Source organism: Perca flavescens, chromosome 8 (genome assembly GCF_004354835.1).
Source record: "Perca flavescens isolate YP-PL-M2 chromosome 8, PFLA_1.0, whole genome shotgun sequence".
NCBI lineage: Eukaryota > Metazoa > Chordata > Actinopteri > Perciformes > Percidae > Perca > Perca flavescens.
Window position 1 is genome coordinate 32,612,257 of NC_041338.1, and position 19,506 is coordinate 32,631,762.

Sequence of the window (19,506 nt, forward strand, 5' to 3'; positions counted from 1 at the left end):
ATGAGCAGCAAAAACACAACATGGCTAAACCAAGAAAAGAGCGCCGCCTACAGAGAACCCAACTACCTACGGTTTAATTGACAGGTGATCTTTTGGAAGTGCGGTGCAGAAACACTGAGGGCTTAGCAAAAGGCTCGTGGAGTCAGAAGGTCCTTTTTGATTGTCACTTACAGCTTGATGACCGTAGCCCAGTACAGAAGCAGTGGTTTCTACACGCTGGCCCAGTATGACTGCTGGCTGAATGCGAGGGGTCAGTAGCGTTCCGTGGCGGCGGCGTCACGTCTGGCCCTTACAGGTGTGCACGTCGACCTGCTGGTGGCAGTCGCGGCAGTGCACGGCGCAGCACCAGTGGAACTTGCACTCGCACTTGGTGGTCCGGCTGACCCGCGACGTGTCGTAGCCTCGACCGCAGCACATCACCTCGCAGCCGTCCACTCCGCGGGACGTCCGGTTACAGAGCCGCCCCCCCGTCCCCAACGACCCTGCAGAGAGAGAGAGAGAGAGGTCAGTGAGGATTTAAGGATTTTATCTGCTTTTCATTTATCATTCATCTGCGCTTTCGTACACTTCTGTGTTCATTTTGAAAATAGGTGAGAATGAACCACCAAAAAAAAAGCTTTAATATTTTGCGGTTCTTAAAGTGATGGTTCGGAGTAATCTCACCCTAGGGTCCTTTGCACCATGACCTCGAGCCAAACACCCCCCCAGAAGCTTTTTTCACCTGGGTCTAACATTGGGAGAGTTAGCGTAGAGTAGCGTTTTCAGCTGAATAGCTTAGCGCAGGGGCTAATGGATCCAGTGATGTATCTCGTAAATGACCCCAGTAATAATGCCCGAAATGATACCAAAACGTCTACACTAGTACATATAGGTTATGCACTCATAAAACGATGGATTGGAAAGTTTGTAAGTACACCAGAAGTGGGGTGTTTGGCTCGAGCTCATGGTGCAAAGGACCCTAGGATGAAATTACTCCGAACAATCACTTTAAAAAACACCTCTAGGACCGGTATTCCAGAAAATTGGAGCTCAGGATATTGCTCCGGTTTTAAAGGTCCCATGGCATGAAAATTTCACTTTGAGGTTTTTTAACATTAATATGCATTCCCCCAGCCTGCCTATGGTCCCCCAGGGGCTAAAAATGGTGATAGGTGTAAACCGAGCCCTGGGTATCCTGCTCTGCCTTTGAGAAAATGAAAGCTCAGATGGACCAATAAGGAATCTTGTCCTTATGAGGTCATAAGGAGCAAGGTTACCCCCCCTTTCTCTGGTTCGCCCACCCAGAGAGTTTGGCCCACCCATATGAGTGAGTGAGTGAGTGAGAGAGAGAGAGAGAGAGAGAGAGAGAGAGAGAGAGAGAGAGAGAGAGAGAGAGAGAGAGAGAGAGAGAGAGAGAGAGAGAGAGAGAGAGAGAGAGAGATCATGGATTTCAAACGAGCAAAGTAGCAGTTGGTCAAGGCCACACCCCCGCCCCCTCCACCTTGCCCCCCCTCTCTCCTCCTCAATAGCTACAGACACAGAAATGGCACATCCTAAGGAAAGCTCATTGTGGGACTGGCTCTAGTGGCTGGAATTCTGCACCAAGGCTGAATTTCGGGAAAGAGACTTCAGATACAGTATTAGGGGACCACTAAGGTCTATATAAAAGAGACTTCAGATACAGTATTAGGGGACCACTAAGGTCTATATAAAAGAGACTTCAGATACAGTATTAGGGGACCACTAAGGTCTATATAAAGAGACTTCAGATACAGTATTAGGGGACCACTAAGGTCTATATAAAAGAGACTTCAGATACAGTATTAGAGGACCACTAAGGCCTATATAAAAGCAACCAAAAAGCAGCATGTCATGGGACCTTTAAGACATAAGTGCCCCTTTAACACAGTTACTCTAGTGTGGAATGAGGACGTGACTTGGCGGTACAGAAGCCGCAGTGTGGCCAATCATAATAGTTTAATTGGCTATCAAGAGCCAATGGGAGCGCGGTATAATGCTGGCAGCGCAGCACAGATAAGACAGAGGTGGTGAGGAGGGGTTAGCGGGTGAGTAAGATGATGAACGTTGGACGAAGGAGAGATGAGGGATTGATGATAGGAGCCGTCAGCCGGCACTCCCACTCTTCATCAGCTGTTCATTTTACAGGAGACATCCATCTCCTCAGACTGGCCTCACTGATAGTGTTTACCCCTCATTCTCCAGCCGCCCACACACTCACTCTCTATCTCCACAAACACACTTACTGTATCTATGATTTCAGGTTTGTATCTGTACTGAGGGAACAGCTGCTGAACTTTCATTTATGATAAACTACGGAAGCCTGTGATAGTCATACTGTAGCTGTGGATATTTTAATATTTTCTTGTGATCACATCAGAATTATCTCAACTTTTGAACCTTGATAAACAAAACCCAACCCGTCTTTTTTTGTTGTTTATGAAAACAACTATTTTGAATATCCCAAAGTACATTTTTGATGGCTCTGATTTTATCAATTGTGAGAATTAACTGCTTTTCCCGAGTCTTACATTCAAAGAAATTGAAAATGTGAAGACGTCACCTTGGACTCTAAGAAACTGTAATGGGCAATTTTCAGTATTTTTCTGACATTTTATAGACCAAATGATTAACTGAGAAGATGATTGGTAAACGAAAATGAAAAATGTAATTCTGATGTGATCGTGATCTAGCATAAACTGTAAACTAACTGCTGACTCGCCATCGGTCCTCCACTGAGATGTTTCAGGGACTTTTATCTGTTGATGTTAAATATGATCAACATCACAGCCAGCAGAGAATGTCTCAGAAAGCACTAGTAACGTAGCAGCAACCATGATGACTATTTATGGGAGTGCCAGCGTGTCGTTACTTTGCCGTTGCGACCTTTACTTAATGTCTAGGGCAGAGATCTTCAACATGGGGTCCGGGACCCTTAGGGGGGCGGGGCTCCAAATTATTGTTAATTTTTGAACGTTTTTTCAAAAATTAAAAAGTCTTTACATGAATCCAACATATTATTAGCAAATATAAAATCCCCACTGATGATAGTTTTACTGGCCTATACTGTAGGTAACGCTGTCACTAAGGTAGCCATCCACAGATACAGTTAATCCCAAAGGATTCACTGTGCCACATTTATATATATAAAATCATGAAAACAATTATTTTAATAGCTTAGTGTTCTATGCGCTAAAAAGGTATGTTTAAAGGCTTTAGGCTGCCCTAACTGTTATTGTAGGCCCAGTTTAATATCCAGCTTCATTTTATACAATATTAGTAGTAGGGGGTCCCTGCTCTGTCTCTCTTTTAGTTAAGGGGTCCTTGGCTTAAAAAAAGGTTTAAGACCCCTGGTCTAGGGGAACACAAGGAGTAAGTTTACCCAAAACCATTGCAAAAATTAGACCAAAACACCAAGAAAAAGTCTGCTGAAACACTTTAAGTGCAACAATGAATGACTTATTTACAGGGTAATTATTAACAGAGATAAACCAACTAACCAGAAATGGAAGCAAATAAGCTATCAGTGTGGGCTTTTTGTTTAATATTTTGGCCTTGGAGACCCTAACTAGAAAATAAAAACTCAATTGGTCTACAGAATTAAACAGAAAGACAATACTAAGCTCCCTAACTGAGCACTTAACAGGAGAAAAAGGGGAAGCAAAAATAAAAGGCAGAGAACCCCTACAAGGTTACAAACTCCTACCAACTAGTCAGCAAAGACAAAGGATGGATAAAACCGAGCTGTATGTTGACAACGGCTTCTAGCTAAAACAAGTTTGGTTTTGCCCACAATAAATAAGAAAACTATTCATCTGCGAGTACAGGCGTTCATCAGAATCTCACATTTTAATCTAATGATCTTAACAAGACAGTTTGGGTTATCGTGTCCAGATTTCCAGATAATTATTCTTCTGTCACGGGAAAAACCAACCTTGTTATGTCGAGTTAAAGACAAACCCATTCCTTGATCAAAAGTACAATAAAACAGTGGAATCAGCACCTTTAAGTCTCAACAAAAAGTGACTCATTACGAACAACATTATCCCGGAGGCCAGAGGCTGTGATGTATCGGTGTGATTCGTAGAGTAAAGATGGGCTCGGCCTTTCACGACGTGTCATTGTGTTGATGAGTGACCCAACTTGGCTGGCAAACGCCCATTTATCAAAACACAGAAAAATAGTTTGGATTCTACAGAGCCCAGCGTGTGCCATGGAGAAGAAAAACTAATTTCTGCTGTTGAATTATTAAATTGTGGTTTTCACATTAATAATTCATGTGCACAAATTGACAGAACCTAACATGAAACAATATTTTTGACACTTGTTTAGGATGTCAAGGATCAAGAGCACAAAATTTTTCAACAGGCAAAATCTGAAGTATGTTATTCATGTATCTGTCGAAAAAATCAAAAACTAAACTAAATCCAAGCATCTCATTTAGATGAGACACCCTTTTACCCGTAAACATAGTTCATATGATTTAACATTGTGTTTGGTTAATTGTTGCACAAATTAAGTTATTTGAGCACTTTTATTATTCAGTTGTGCACACTGTTTTGTGTTCTATTAATTTCCATTGCTTTGATTCAGAGGTGTTTCAAATTGTTCAATTTGAGCAGTAGCTACAGTCTTCATGAGACTAGACTAGATAAAAACATAGAAGAAAGTTTGTATTATATTATTACACCTTGTTACCATTATCGCAGTTTTCGCATGTATCTATGTCACACAGTACTGTATAAAGCTGACTGCAAGAAACTCCCCCATCAGAATCAGACCACACCTCATTAAAACCCTCATACATGTTAGTTGATCAACATAAAATGAACAATATTGCATTTTCTGCCTTTATTAGACAGCGGAGTGCTGACCCACAGTGAAGTGAGATGGGAAAAGACATGCAACGTGGTGCCGGACCTGAACAGAGGACATCCCAACCACACGCTCAGTGTCCTCAACGCCCTCAAGCATCAAGACAACAATAACGTAATTGTTTTAGTTAGTAGTTTAGAATAATCATGGCAAACATTCACTGGTTCCAGCTTCTCAAATTAAAACATTTGCTTCTTTTTTCTTCTTCTTTTAAATATTATTGGGTAACACTTTACTTGAAGGTATCTACATAAGAGTGACATGACACTGCCATGTCACATGAACCCTAACTCTAACCATAACTAACTCTAACTCTAACCATAACTTGTCATGACAAAAACCGAATGACACTTACTAAAAGAAGCGTTATGTCATAAACGTTTATGACTGTTTATAATGTTTATGACATGTTCATGACAGTGTCATGTCACTCTTATGTAGATACCTTCAAGTAAAGTGTGACCTATTATTGTAACAGAAAATGACTTCCGCACATCTATAACATGAGACAGGTGCGTCGTTACGTAGTACTTGTATCAAAACGTTGCCAATTATTACATTTATCTCTGCAAGTTAGACTGTGCGGGAGTTTCTTTGCAAAAATATTATTGTTAATTGAACGTTTGTTGGTTTGAGACTGTTGGTTGGACAAAACAAGACATTTGAAGACATCACCTTGGGCATTGACAGAATGCGATGGGTTTTAATAATTTTATAGATTAAACAATGAATGACTTGGCTGATGATGAAAATAGCTGAGGCCCTGCGTAACAAAATAAAACACGGCTAACTCTGCAGTCGTTTCTAGTTAATCCTGAGGAGGTTTGAATTTGACTTGTGAAAGCTTGATTAACCCTCTGAGCTGCTGTGGTGCAGATGTTGAGCCAGCACAGGCCCGTGGCTGCAGTGTGCCGGTGGGGCCGACTGTTACTGTCCGACTGCGAAGCAGCACAAGTGTTACTGAAGAGCAACATGTGTGTGTTCAACTGACTTTTCCTATATAAATAAAGGGTTAGAAAAAATTATGCGCTGGCTTCAAGTACCATCTCGAACATTGTTCTGGAATTTGCCCGTGTTTACATTCTGCTTCGCTCTGTGTGTATGTGTACTGTCTCTGCACCATTCCCTCGCCAGGTAATATGTCTGGGCATGACTTGAAGCCGCTCCCCACCCCCCCCCCTTCTCTGGCAGCGCGCCCGCCCGTCATCCACCGGTATGCTGCGATGCGAGGGATGACATCATGGCCGGAGTCTTCCTCACAGCCTTCGCTCTCCCTGCGTCTGCTTATTGAATTAAGATGAGGGGGCGCCGAGAGATGAGTTTAGCACCTGAGCTTTGCCGGGGCCGAGGGAAATTGATTTCACACTTTAAAGAGGCACAGAGGGGCCGTCTCACTATCTCTGTGGGCTCTGTGTGTGTGTGTGTGTGTGTGTGTGTGTGTGTGTGTGTGTGTGTGTGTGTGTGTGTGTGTGTGTGTGTGTGTGTGTCCATCTGTCTGTGAGAATGGATTCAGTCTGTTTGTTATTCAGAATGATTGAGGGTGAGTTTGCATGTCTTTGAGAGGTTTTTCTGTGTCTGTGTGTGTATGTGTGTGTGTTGGGAGAAAGAACAAAACGTGAAGAACTCAAAGTGTGTGTTTGAAGAACGATTGACTTCATGTTTTTCTTTTTCTTCGTGAGAGAGAGAGAGAGAGAGAGAGAGAGAGAGAGAGAGAGAGAGAGAGAGAGAGAGAGAGAGAGAGAGAGAGAGAGAGAGAGCATGATTCAATGTACAGTACGTGTGATGGCTGTGAGTGTGTTTACGTGCCTGTCTCTCTCTGTGTGTCCCAGAGGAATTGGTCTTTAGAGAGGGAGTGAGTTAAGTTCTCATGAGAGGCCCAGGGCGAATGAGTGTGTGGGTGTGTGTGTGTGTGGGTTACCTCACCCTGCTTACATGTAAACAGCACATAACGCCTTTATGTCTGCCGTGAAGCCTCTACTTTTTCCCCTAAAAGGGGGCCCTAAGACCTCCAGAGGTCCATCAGGAGGTGACAGGGGGAAATTATTTCAGTATGATCTAGGTGATCCAGAGAGGCCATGTTCAGACAATCAGTAGAGGGGATGCAGCTCATGATTGCACATTATTTTGTCAGTTAAATCATTAATCGTTCAATAAAATGTCCAAAAAATAGCAACAAAAAACAAATACAGTTTCTTAAAGTCAAGGTGAGGTGCCATCAAGGTGCCATCTTGTTTTGTCCAAAACCCAAAATATAGTTTATCACATAAAACAAAGAAACTAGGGCTGCAACTAACAATTATTTTCAGTGTCGATTATTCTGTTGATTATTTTCCCCATTAATCGATTAGTTGTTTGGTCTATAAAATGTCAGAAAATGTGGATCAGTGTTTCCCAAAGCCCAAGATGATGTCCTCAAATGTCTTGTTCTGGCCACAACTCAAAGATATTCAGTTTACTGTCACAGAGGAGTGGAGAAACATTTTTTTTCTCATAGGAAATGATTCAAACCGATTAATCGATTATCAAAATAGTTGGCGATTACTTTAATAGTTGCCAACTAATCGATAAATTGCTTAATCTTTGCAGCTCCAAAATAAAAGCATCAAATCATCCCAATTATAAAGCTGGAACTAGAGAATGTTTGGCATTTTTGTTTGAAAAACAGACTTTAGCAATTAATAAATTATCAAAAATAGCTACGGATTCATTCTCTCTCTCCTAATTGAAGGTTTCAACTATAAAGTTTATCAAAGTCTTACATTAGAGTTAAACAAATTAAATTCAAACAAATCAAATTCAATTATTTTACGGCAAATTTTACGGCAAATTGAGTTAAGGGTGTCCTGGTGGCCTAGGGGTTCAGATGCCCGTGTAGCTGCAATGTCCTTAGTTTGATTCCGGCCTGTTGTTGCTCTCTCCATGTGTCCCATCTGTCTCTGAACCGTCACTATCCAAAATCAAAATAACTAAAAAAGTAAAAACAGTGGAACTTAAGTGACGCAATGACACATTGAGCCCGCACCAGCAGACAGTGAGATGCAGTTGAAAGCTCCCAAAGATCAAGAATTAACTTCCATGCTCAATGACAAAAAAAATAAAAGAAACGCTCCGGTCTTGACCTCTTAATTCAAACCATGCTTCTGAAAATATCTTAGCATGTTAAACAGCAGGTTAAAGTGAGTCTTATTTTAGGGTCATAAAACTCTCTTAGCGCCTAAAAAGACCATGACGGTGACGGATAGCTTACACTGCACACACCGACAGGAGTCCATGACAGACAAATCCCAGGTTTGATTCACTACAACATCCAATGTTTCCTCTGACTTAAGTGCGTTGAGCAAGACATAAACCTTACATGCAAACATTTAAGAAGCATCTCACTTTGACACGACTTTAACAACACTTTGCCGTTGTTACTACACTGTAAACTATTGTATTGCGGGACCCAACCTTCCCCCGAAATATGCCTCTCTCCTCTGGTCATTCGTGCCCTCAGGCGTGTGTGTGTGTGTGTGTGTTTCCAGTGATGGTGATTTATAGTGATCTGTGGTGCTCTAAGGTTTCAGTCCACAGAAGTGTGTAATGGGTCTTAAACTGGCCGACACCCGATCACCACGGATCATCTGCTGCCTGACAGGCATCCACCTCCTCTGGAACACACACACACCTCAACACACACACGCACGCACACACACACACACAGACACACACACACTCCTGTTAAAAGCCTCACACACAAACGCATATTTCACTCTCTTAGAAACCCATTTCTTTATCTGCTTATCTGTATGTAAGCCAGCGTCTAGGCTCTGATATTTGACATTCTTCTGGCCTGATGAAAACTGTCTTTCATGTGTTTTATTTAACCAGTCAACAGAAAAAACATACAGGAGTATCCACAGAAATCACAGTCAGTTTTCATTCTTAGCAAAAACTAACTTGCAGCCCTCGAGCTGTAATGATTCACGCCTAATGAGATACTGTAGATAGTGTGACACTGGAGCTGCACAATCACTTCATGATCCACTTTCTCTACACAGGAGTTTAATCACTTCAAATACAGGAAGCTATCACATCACGATTAGCATCAAGTTAATGAACAGCCGCTGGAATTTTGATTTGACACAAACACAGCTCAACAAAAAAAAGGGTTACTTCTTCACAGTAGCTTCCTAAACTCTGCAGGAACAGTCAATGCAAGCTTTGTACACTGTAAAATATGTTTGTTGTTTAAAGAAATCTGCTGATATGAATCCCCGTTTACACACTGCAGACATGACGGAAGGCCATTCATTGCGAACTGAACCTAAAAACGGCACCAACCATAAGAAACATCCATTGACATCCGCAGGAGCAATAAATAATTCTTCTCGTTTTGATTCCCCCATGAAACAGAAGCACGTAGTAGTTTTCAAGTGGCCTCGAAACTATGAATCGCTAAAATTACTAGACGAGCTGAGTATGTAAAATACCAGCTCAATGCTAAACTGCAAACTTCCAGCTCCCTATATGGCACAAGACAAACTAGGGCTGCTACGATTCGATTGATTAATTGTTTGGTCTGTCAAATGTCAGAAAATAATCATCCTAGTTACTCAAAATCCAAGGTGATGTCTTTAAATGTCTTGTTTTGTCGTTCCAAAACCCAAAGATATTCAGTTTAATATAATATAAAAATGGGAAATATCCATATTTGAGAGGCTGAAAACAGCATTTTCTGCCATTTATGCAACACAATTAATCGATTATAAAAATAGTGGCCGATTATTTTTCTGTCAATCGACTAATCGATTAGTCAACTAATTGTTGCAGCTCTAAGACAAACAATGAAGATGATTAAAAAAACATACTTGAACCAGTTCTGTAACTGAAATGTTTGAGATGCCAAAAACATTTAACCTGCTGGAGGTTTTGTTTTTGTAATTCAATCAAACATTTGTGATCAAGCATTTGATTACCCCCATGACAAATCTGTTCACACCAACCAGCATGGTTGTTGAAGTGTTTCAGTTTATTTTGGTTCATTTGGCAAAGTGAGATCTCAGGTGGAACCAAGCGGCAACCTCCAAAAGTGGTCTGAAAAGTTAAGCAAATGCAAGTGCCTTAAACCTGCATTCTTTCTAATGGCCAGCAGGGGTCGACTCCACTGATTGGAAAAAGAAGTCTGATTGTATAAGTTAATAAGAAAATGACCCTACTTCTCATTTGATTTATTTCCTTAGTAGGACTGCGCAATATATCAATATTATATTGTTATCGATATATATGAGGATAGATATTGTCTTAAATTTTGAATATTGTAATATGACATAAGTGTTGTCTTTTCCTGGTTTTAAAGGCTGTATTACAGTAAAGTGGATTTTGTGAAAGCACAAGAATGGTCAAAAGTATCGTGATATAGTGGCCGATTTGGCTCAGTGATAGAGCAGGCGCATATATATATATATATATAGGTTCGAATCCGACCTGTGACAATTTCCTGCATGTCTTCCCCCCCCTCCCCTTTCACACCTAGCTTTCCTGTCAAAAATTAAAGGCAGAAAAGCCCAAAAAAATAATCTTATCGTGATATTTGATTTTCTCCATATCGCCCAGCTCTATACCTTAGTAAACATTTTCCGGGTTTATGGTCTCAATCGCTAGTTTCAAGTCTTCTTCAATACAGCAGGTGTTCATTTGGTAAATTATGGTCCCATTTAGGGATAGACCGATTATCAAACCCTTGCCGATTATCTGGCCGTTTTTTGGCAGTTTGCAGATTATCTGTTTGCCTGATAACCGATAAAGTTCATTAATTAAAAAGTGTTCTACTTTGGCTCCGCTACAGCTCTGTGTCTGTCCCTGTGTTTCGGTTTCATCCACCACTGAGTCTGACTTAATGTCCTGCCCACAACACTATCTGACTATCTTTTACTGTGTGTTATGTTGAAAGCTTTTTAGTTATTAAATAATTGCTTAAAGCATTTAAACAAAGTTTTGTGTTGGAGTGCGTAACATTCAAAAATCTTAATTTTGACTTAAAGATGTTCATTGTCACTGTAAATGCATATTGGTTCCAAATATCAATAATCGGTTTCATTAACTATTAATAATCGGTATTGGCCTTGAAAAAACAGTATTGGTCGATCCTTAATTTAGAGTCAAATAGACGATTAAGCAGGGTATGCTTAAGGGCGTGGCTATCTAGCGGATAGAGGTTCCGGTTGTACTAAAAAACACGTCAAGGACTCAGCTGTTCTTTTTTTTCCGGTAAATTGTTGGAAGCCAGTTTTTTTTGCCGGCCAAATTTTGCATTCCAATGAATATGTTAACGTGAATTACGGATGCACCTTGCTAACCAATTCCAGGCTTCAAAACGGTGGTCCGCCAAGTAATGGGTGACATCATGGTGGCTACGGCCACTTCTTGTATACAGTCCATGGGTGAAACCAAATTATGTTTCATATTTCAGACCTTTACCAAAAGAACAAAAGCCATTTAAGATGTCACAAGTAAAAACGGGGATACATTTGGATGGAAAATGGAAAGTTTTTTTTTTTTACGTCTTGATTACATAAATCCGTTTCAAAAGCACTCAAAGGGATACTTTGCCGATTTTAAACCAGCTCTGCGTCATCTTCGTGTGGGCAGTGTGATTAGATGAACGCTGTCATCCAGCAGATCTCAGCAGACCTCCACTGCTCTGCTCCGCGAGGAGCTTTGTGCACTGGCGTCATGGAGAGAAGCCAAACACTGTTCATCTCTCAACACACTGCCCGCAACACCATGACACAGAGCTGGATTAAAATCAGCAAAATATCTTTTTAAATTATGGATAAATATCTCAAGATGTAGTTTGGTCCTGTTTAAATAACCTTTACACCAAATGTCACCCGATATTAATCCAGGCGTCTAATCAATGCTTACTAAAAAGTTGAGTGCATCTAAAGTTACAACTGTAATCTAAATATTTTACTCAGCACAGCTGTCTCATGAGATCCTGTGGTTCTGTAAAGTTCGGTGGGTGTTTACCTGACTCGTAGTCCCGTATGCAGTAGTCCGGCGAGTCCTCCAAGTACACCAGGTCATTCTTGCTTGGTCGTTTGAAGTGTGTGTGCGCGGATGTAAACCCAGTTCCGTACTGGTTGACGGCCACCTGCACCGCGCCGTTATACCTCTTGCGAAGGTGGTCACCGGTGTGTCTGAAGTCGGCCATCGCCAGCCAGCAGGTCCGAACGCTGCACGACCCGCTGACGCCGTGACATTTACACTCCAGAGTCATGAAGCGCTTCACCGCCTGCCAAGGAGAGGGAAAGGAGAGAGAACAGGAAGTATTATACTTAAGTGATGAACTGTAACAAAAATAGTTCAATAGGCGCAACAGCAGTTTCCCATACTGACTGTTAAATGCAAATAATGCAAGTTATCATGATTTTCACCCAGTTTCTCCTCATTCTAAAAAAAATGTCATTAGTTCAACATAGTAGCTTAGTTTTTGTTCAAAGATTAGTTTGGTTAGGATGTCAGTAGGGCTGGGCATCGTTCAAAATCTTTCGATCCGGTGCCGATTTTGATGCCTCAGTTTCGATGCCGGTTCCTAACGATACTTTTTTCGATACCATGTGTTTTAAAATGACTCTCTGTGACTTCAACAAAATTGCAGACAGTTTACTCCATCCGCACCTCTCCGTGTGTGTCTGTGTGTGTCTGTGTGTGTCTGTGTGTGTGTGTGTGTGTGTGTGTGTGTGTGTGTGTGTGGTCGGAGCTCCGCTCTGTGTCAATATGCGGACACATAAGCTTGCGCTTACGCGCTCAGATGCTTTTGGAACCGAAATTTGGCACCGAAAGATAAATAATTTTTCAATTTTTTCCGGTGCCATAAACGTAGCGACGTTCGGTACCCAGCCCTAGAGGTCAGTGAGACTAAAGGATTTCTATTTTTCCTTCTCAATATACAGATTGAAAGATATAGTTGACCATTACATCTGAAGATTAAATACAGGTGAAATAATCCATTTCAAATAAAGAACAACCAACAGATTTTTTTGAGGCTGGTTTAGGTTCTGGCAAAATCTTTGAGTCATTAAACTATATGAAAACATACTGCCATACTTTTAACTTTTTTTATGTGAACACGTAAAGATTTATACGGTTATCATTCTTGAACAACTCAGGATTTGGATTTTTTTCCACAGTGGCTGATAAACTGCAAACTTCAGCAGCTTCTTGAAACCAAATTAGTTTTTCAGAATAAAATACCGTCTCCAAAACACATTTGGTCAATTGAATTGTTTAAGTAATTCCTACAGGTGTTCAGATGATCAGTTGCCTGCTCACCTTCCTGCCGGCTCGGTTGTTGTGCAAGTTCATGAGCGCCCGGGCGTCCCTCTCCTTCTTCTCCTTGGCGTCCACAAAGCCCTGGCTGAAGCGCATGGCGTGCTCCACGTGGTCACTGCAGCCGCCCCAGTCAAACGAGCCTTTGGCGTCTCGCGACGAGCCCTTCTTTGTGGGATCGCAGGAGCAGGAGTCCAGCTCGCCTTGGCTGCAGGCTCGAGCCAGCGTGTAAACCACACCGGCCGAGGAGATGGCGTACATGAAGGCCACTTCGCGGCTGCCTGGATGGGAGAGGATGAAACGCTGTGAACAAGGAGGCACACATCTGTAACAAAAGACAGGTCTTCTCAAGATTCTAACTACACACTGAGGTCAGAGGCTGACACCATATTCTTTGACCCAACACTAAAAACCTAAAGTTTAGGATAAAAAGAATTCAGTAGTTACTGGTGCACTTGTCTACATCATTAAAACTCCCCTGATGTGAGATGCAAATCAAACACAAAAGTTTTATCTCTTAATGATCTTGGATCTGGCGTTTCCCAACATTAACAACGGCAACATTAAGCCATGACAAACAGAGAGATGCTTCAACCACCGCTGCTACCTGTATGACCTGTGTTTGTTGTTGCTTGCTGGAAGCTGTTATTTCATGTGAGGCATGAAATAAAAACGCTTCATCTACCTCCAAGTTGGATAAACAGCCAAGGTTTACCAGCAATGCCCTGACAGAGAACTCTTATCTCCCTCCACATGCAACTGATAAAAGATCTGACAGAGATCAAAGGCTGAGGCTGGGTAAATATGTGTGTGTGTGTGTGTGTAAAGGCACACACATTACATTGACAGCAAGTGGATGTATGACATATTAAGAGCTGCATCTATCAACTATCAAGTACTTAAAGGTGCTGTAGGTAGGATTGCGAAGATCCAGGACTTAGCCAAAAAAAATTGAACATCGACAACTTCTCAGTCCCTCCCCCTTTCCGCTAAAGCCCAAAACGGTCTCCTAAGCCCCTCCCCCCACAAGGGAGAATGAATGCGTGTGCATGAGCAGTAATTGACACACAGTTAGACACCCCCCCCCTGGCCCTGATTGGTGCATCTGAACAGGGAGCTGTGGATTTTTTTCAAATCGCACTAAAGGCTGTAGGTGGTGCCAGAGGAGCTGGATTTTCTTTTTCTTTTTTTAATTACCTGCTTTATGTAGTATTACTGGAACAAAGGGTCAGTTTCAGCAAATATGACAGAAAGTTAGTTTTTATAAGTCTTACCTACTGCACCTTTAAATGTTAATTATTTTGCCGATCGACTATTTTAATTGCAAGACATATTAATGAAGACACACTCTTAACTAAACAAACTTGACTAAAATCTTAACTTCTTTACGAATTCTCTGATCAGATAGTTTACCAATAATAGACTTAGACTACAACACATGCATACACATACAGTGATCTCCGTGTGTGTGTGTGTGTCCCAATCCAGTAGCTAAGTTGAGTGTGCCTAGCGAGGTTAATGAGGAGAACGCTGAGAGAACACGACACCAGAAAGGAAAAAACTCCTGTGTAATTGTTTGAAATTAGCCCGCTGACATTGACTATAAGGAGCTTCTGACGGGGCCTCGATGTGCCGTTATAATGCTGTGTGACACGGCCAGGGCCCGGCTGGGAGGTCCGAATACCACACGGCTGATTAGAGGCCCCCGACATGAAACGGACTAAGTCGAAGGATCCGCCTCGCAGGTTAAATCTCAGGGCATGGGAGAGGAACATCAGGCCGCCGGGTCCTGATGATCCTCCACTGGCTATAAAAAAAGATTACGACTTGTTATAACACGTCCTCACAGGAGACACGGACTGATTCTAGCTGCTCAGACGCACAGTGACACGTCGAATTTGACAGGATGCTTCTGTCCAGAGCTCACATCTGTCACAGGCAGCGGCAGAAAGCTTAATACTCAATCATTTAAATCTTTGATGTTTCTCATTACTGCTCAGGAGGAGCCATTCGTCACACTCTTTAAAACATCCATTTTCCCTTACACCCCCACACCCCCAAACAATATGTGACTGTGTCTTCTCTTGACTTTGAAAAGTTCAATGAATCAAGTCTCTTCTTCTGCAAATGATCACAGAAGATAAACACAGCTAATGAGCTGATGTGGATCTTGAAAGTGGTGGGATTACTTTTATTTAGAATATGTCAACATTTCTCCCATTTCTCATTTGAACGAGCTGAGTGGAGAGTAATTAGCTAACTGAGACAGTAGCTGAAACATAAACATCACTGTGATGAAACGGAATCAAACATACAAATGTAAACTAGTTTTTAACAAGTTATTAATACCACTGACAATGAAATAATAAATTGTATAAACCTGCAATTAATTATTGTCATTATCGGAGAAAAACATCTGTGGATTCTTTTTTTTTTAAATTGTCATCTATAAAATGTCAGAAAATAGTGAAAAATGTCCACGGTGATGTCTTCAGATTGCTTGTTTTGTCATCATAATTGTACAGTATTTTATCATGATAAATGACTTAAAGAGGTTAATTAATTATCAAAACATTTGCCATTGATTTTTCTTCCACTGATAAATCTTTAAAGCACTAAATCTGCTTACCAGAAGTCATACTACTACAACAAAGTACTGAGTAGCATGTTATCCCCCCACCCACCCAACACTAGAACACACTGACAGAGAAACCAGTCGGCTGCACCAATGTGATGAATGTACAATTGTAAAGTTAGACAAGGTGTGGAATGCGATCCAACCTCTGTGGGGGGAAAAAGAAGAAGAACATATCTGCGAGGGAACTATCGGTTTCCCCAGAAAGCTTCGGTGTCGCAGTAAATCAACACTTTGAAAACCAACCAATTGTTTCGATTTGTCAGCGTTAAGTTAAGGCAACATGTTTGTTACTGCAAACAGATCAGTGTGCTGCTAATCATGCAGGGATTCAATTCCAAAAAGGTGCCAGCAGCACACAATGACCTGGAAACCCGACCCAGCAGATACCGTTGCAGACAATCAAGCCATTAACTTTCTATTCCTAGTCATGCAGCGTTTAAGGCACCGACAGCCCTAGAAGTCATATCATGAATATTACTTTCTGTACCTCGTCCTATATCACTTACTGCGGGGGTGAGCAACGATCAAATTGGACTTATAATTCATTTAGAGATGACACCTGTAAACCACAGCATCTTATCATTAGAATTTCCCAACAAAAACACTAAAGAGAGACTATAGAGGATAATTGAAATGCCTTTATTTAAGTGTAACGTCTACACACATAATTAATGGAGACAAAGTGAGGCAGGTATTTAAGATGGACATGAGAGCAAGTATTTGAAGTAACTAAACCATAACAACTTGCAGTGAAAATTAGCCCTGAATGATGCAATACCCGTTTTACTAATCCCTCAAAACCCCAACAGGTTTAAACGTTCATTTTTCTCTTGCCTGTCCACCTAAGGCTCAGTGACTTGCTCAAGGACACTTAAGCAGGCAGGGTGCTTCCTGGTTTGATTTTGGATCCTCTAGATTAAGGACAGTCTCTCCCAGCTGTCCCACACTTCCCAGGATAATTATTTTTAAAACCTCCTTTAGTTTATGTGGCTAAAGAAAGATAATTTCCCCCCTCCCGGATTTAACGTTCCCTCCACTCACTGCGTAGCAGCAGGCGTCCGAACAGGTTGTGGTCCCTGGCCGTGGTGTTGCAGTTCCAGCGGTGGTTTCTGAATTGGTGCTGGCACTCTGAGATCCAGTCCTTCATCCCGGCCCCGATGGCCTGCATCACTTTGGGGTGCTGGCGGCACAGCTGGCGCTGCTTGTTCACCAGTCCAGGGATGTTGTCGCACATCACCTGGGAACCCAGGGTGCCCATGTACCTGCAGAGCAGAGGAGCAGACAGATAGAGAGCCAAACACTTAATACGTCTCGGAAATCCTTTTAATCATTAAGAAATAAAAAAATAAATTAAAAAAATTTGAAATTGGGGGTAAAAAGTGTTTAAAAACTTCTGGACAGGCAGAGGGATGTAACAGTAAAACACATTTTGGTCATTGATTTCTCTCAATGATCTTAAAGACAGAAATTAAGAGGAAATTATGAATCTATTCTATCAACAAATGTGTAAATAACTCAATATATGCCTGCACAGAAGAGATGTTAAAGCTTTGTAGGATAGTCAGACACCCATCTTCTGCCAAAATAGAAAAAGATAATGAAATAAAAAAAAAGAAGTGTGTTCCTATGAAACTTGTGTTGAAACCACTTTGAACAAGTCCACACTCCCATGTACCTGCAGAACCAGGTGATGAAAGACTTGCAGGGAATTTGAACACTTGCAGGCTGCAGGGATTTCCCTCACCGATTAAAGAGAGACCAGAGCAACAAGAGAAAAAGAATTGAGGAAAATTATCTGTCTAAATAGCCGCTCAGTATCACAGGCAGTGTGAGGTTTGGAATTTGAACCTTTGCAAATATTCATAAAAGATTCAAGAGAAAGTCAGCAAATAAAAAGAAATTAAATGATATTGAATGACTTTATGCTGTAAACTTATCTGTCCAAATATTCAGTCTTCAACTTAAGTATTAAAAAAGAATAGTTATTAAAACCCTGGGGGGATTTTCATTACTCAATCTCTGGGAAATGTCTAATAACTAAAGGAAAAAGGGGAGTTATGAAACCGTTTTGGAGGAAATTCAAACATTTTACACATTTTTTTTTTTAAATAATCAAAAAGGAGGAAAACATGCTCGAGATAATTTCACATAAATCACATTTCACTGCAGACAGATTCATCTAAACATGTAACAGTTTTGGAGCGTATAGGCTATATTTTGCGCATCGCGTTAAAACATGTTAATGAGAAAAGCCAAGCATTTAGCGCGTGGGTTTTTGCATTTAAATAAAGATGCACAGTACTTACCACCAGGACGCATCGACCTCGGCCGTCAGCCAGCAGATTGCTACAGATAAATAAAAACATATTCCACTTGGCAATAAGTTCATATTAAACAAACTTTGGTCCTTTATGGATCTGGACGGAGCATTTCCACGGATAAAAGAAAACTATAAAACATTAGAGAAATCGGAACTTGTTGAATCTCCAAATCAAGCTTGGATTAAAAAGATATCACGGACAGCCGGAGGACGGAGCTTTGCGCGTAAAAGGCTCGGGCTGTGCACAGTGGTAAAGTGCTCATGAGGAAAAAGTAAACTGCGCGACTGTCTAATAGTCCAGCAAATATTTTCAGTGGAGATGATGTGCTATCAGGTTTAAATTGCTTTACACGAGGGGTGGGCAGAGTACCGTCTCAGGAATGAGGTGAAAAAAATGAGACGTCTGAGAGTATCTGTTCAGGCTGGTTTGACACCAGACAGGCTTGGCCCGCGTCCAGACCGGAGCTCCGCTGCAGCTCTGAGATGTGGTCCACGCTGATGGGCTCTTCACCGTGATGGGCACCGTCGCGTTTAGGGACGGAGCCAGCTGAGGGGGGGATTCATCCAGCACACTCAGCCAATGCCAGTCAACACAAACGCGCACAAACCAGTTTAGATTTGAATTCAGGGGACAGCAGATGATTGAGATTGACCGGGGTTTTGTACGATGCCCCTGTACGTTTGCGCATACGTTACATAGAGGATAGTGACTTGAGGACACAGGTTCCTTTTATTTTACGCAGATGACTTTTCAGAATATTATTTTCAGGACTTCCGAGTAGTGGCGTTTTATTTTGTATTTTTGTGAATAATTTGCCATCAAACTATACACCCACATCACATAATGACATGCCCGCTTCCTAAATACAGTTTGTGCTCATTCATTCATTTATCTTTATCTTATATATTTGGTAATTTGCCTGCTCGTTAAGGCATACAAATTTGGATTTACTAAAAGAGAGCCCATTGCCATACCCAACTAACGCACATGTGCCAAATATTTCTGATCCCCAAAGCATGACGCATTGTTATTTTACAGCCTTATACAAACCATCCCTCAGTCCAACTAATAACTCAGGAATGATGGTTAAAAAAAGGGACGAAGAAATTACGCAGTGATTCTTCCAAAGCTGCACCTTAAGGTGATGTGTCCATTTCAATTGGATTATCTATCACAGTCTTTTTGAAGTCTTTGGGGGAAATCTGTACGACTGTCACACGCTATTTCCTCCATCTTTGATCTGGCCCGGGTGTATGACCAGATGAGATTAATGGGCAAATTGGATTTTTCGCATGATCCCCGTGGAAGAAAACCATAAAACAACAAAGAGATTTAGAGCGCTCTCTCTGCTCTTCTCAGCCC

General features: G+C 41.4%; 1 protein-coding gene across 1 annotated transcript; it reads right to left on the reverse strand.

Moving 5' to 3' along the window:
* Positions 1 to 276: 276 nt before the first annotated feature.
* wnt2 (wingless-type MMTV integration site family member 2) lies at positions 277 to 18,212 on the reverse strand. The gene is made up of 5 exons (XM_028585603.1): positions 18,130 to 18,212; positions 16,865 to 17,085; positions 13,189 to 13,466; positions 11,884 to 12,148; positions 277 to 482 (listed from the first exon to the last, which is right to left on the reverse strand). Exons 1-5 carry the CDS (start codon positions 18,210 to 18,212, stop codon positions 277 to 279), a joined length of 1,053 nt encoding a protein of 350 aa, XP_028441404.1.
* Positions 18,213 to 19,506: the final 1,294 nt, after the last annotated feature.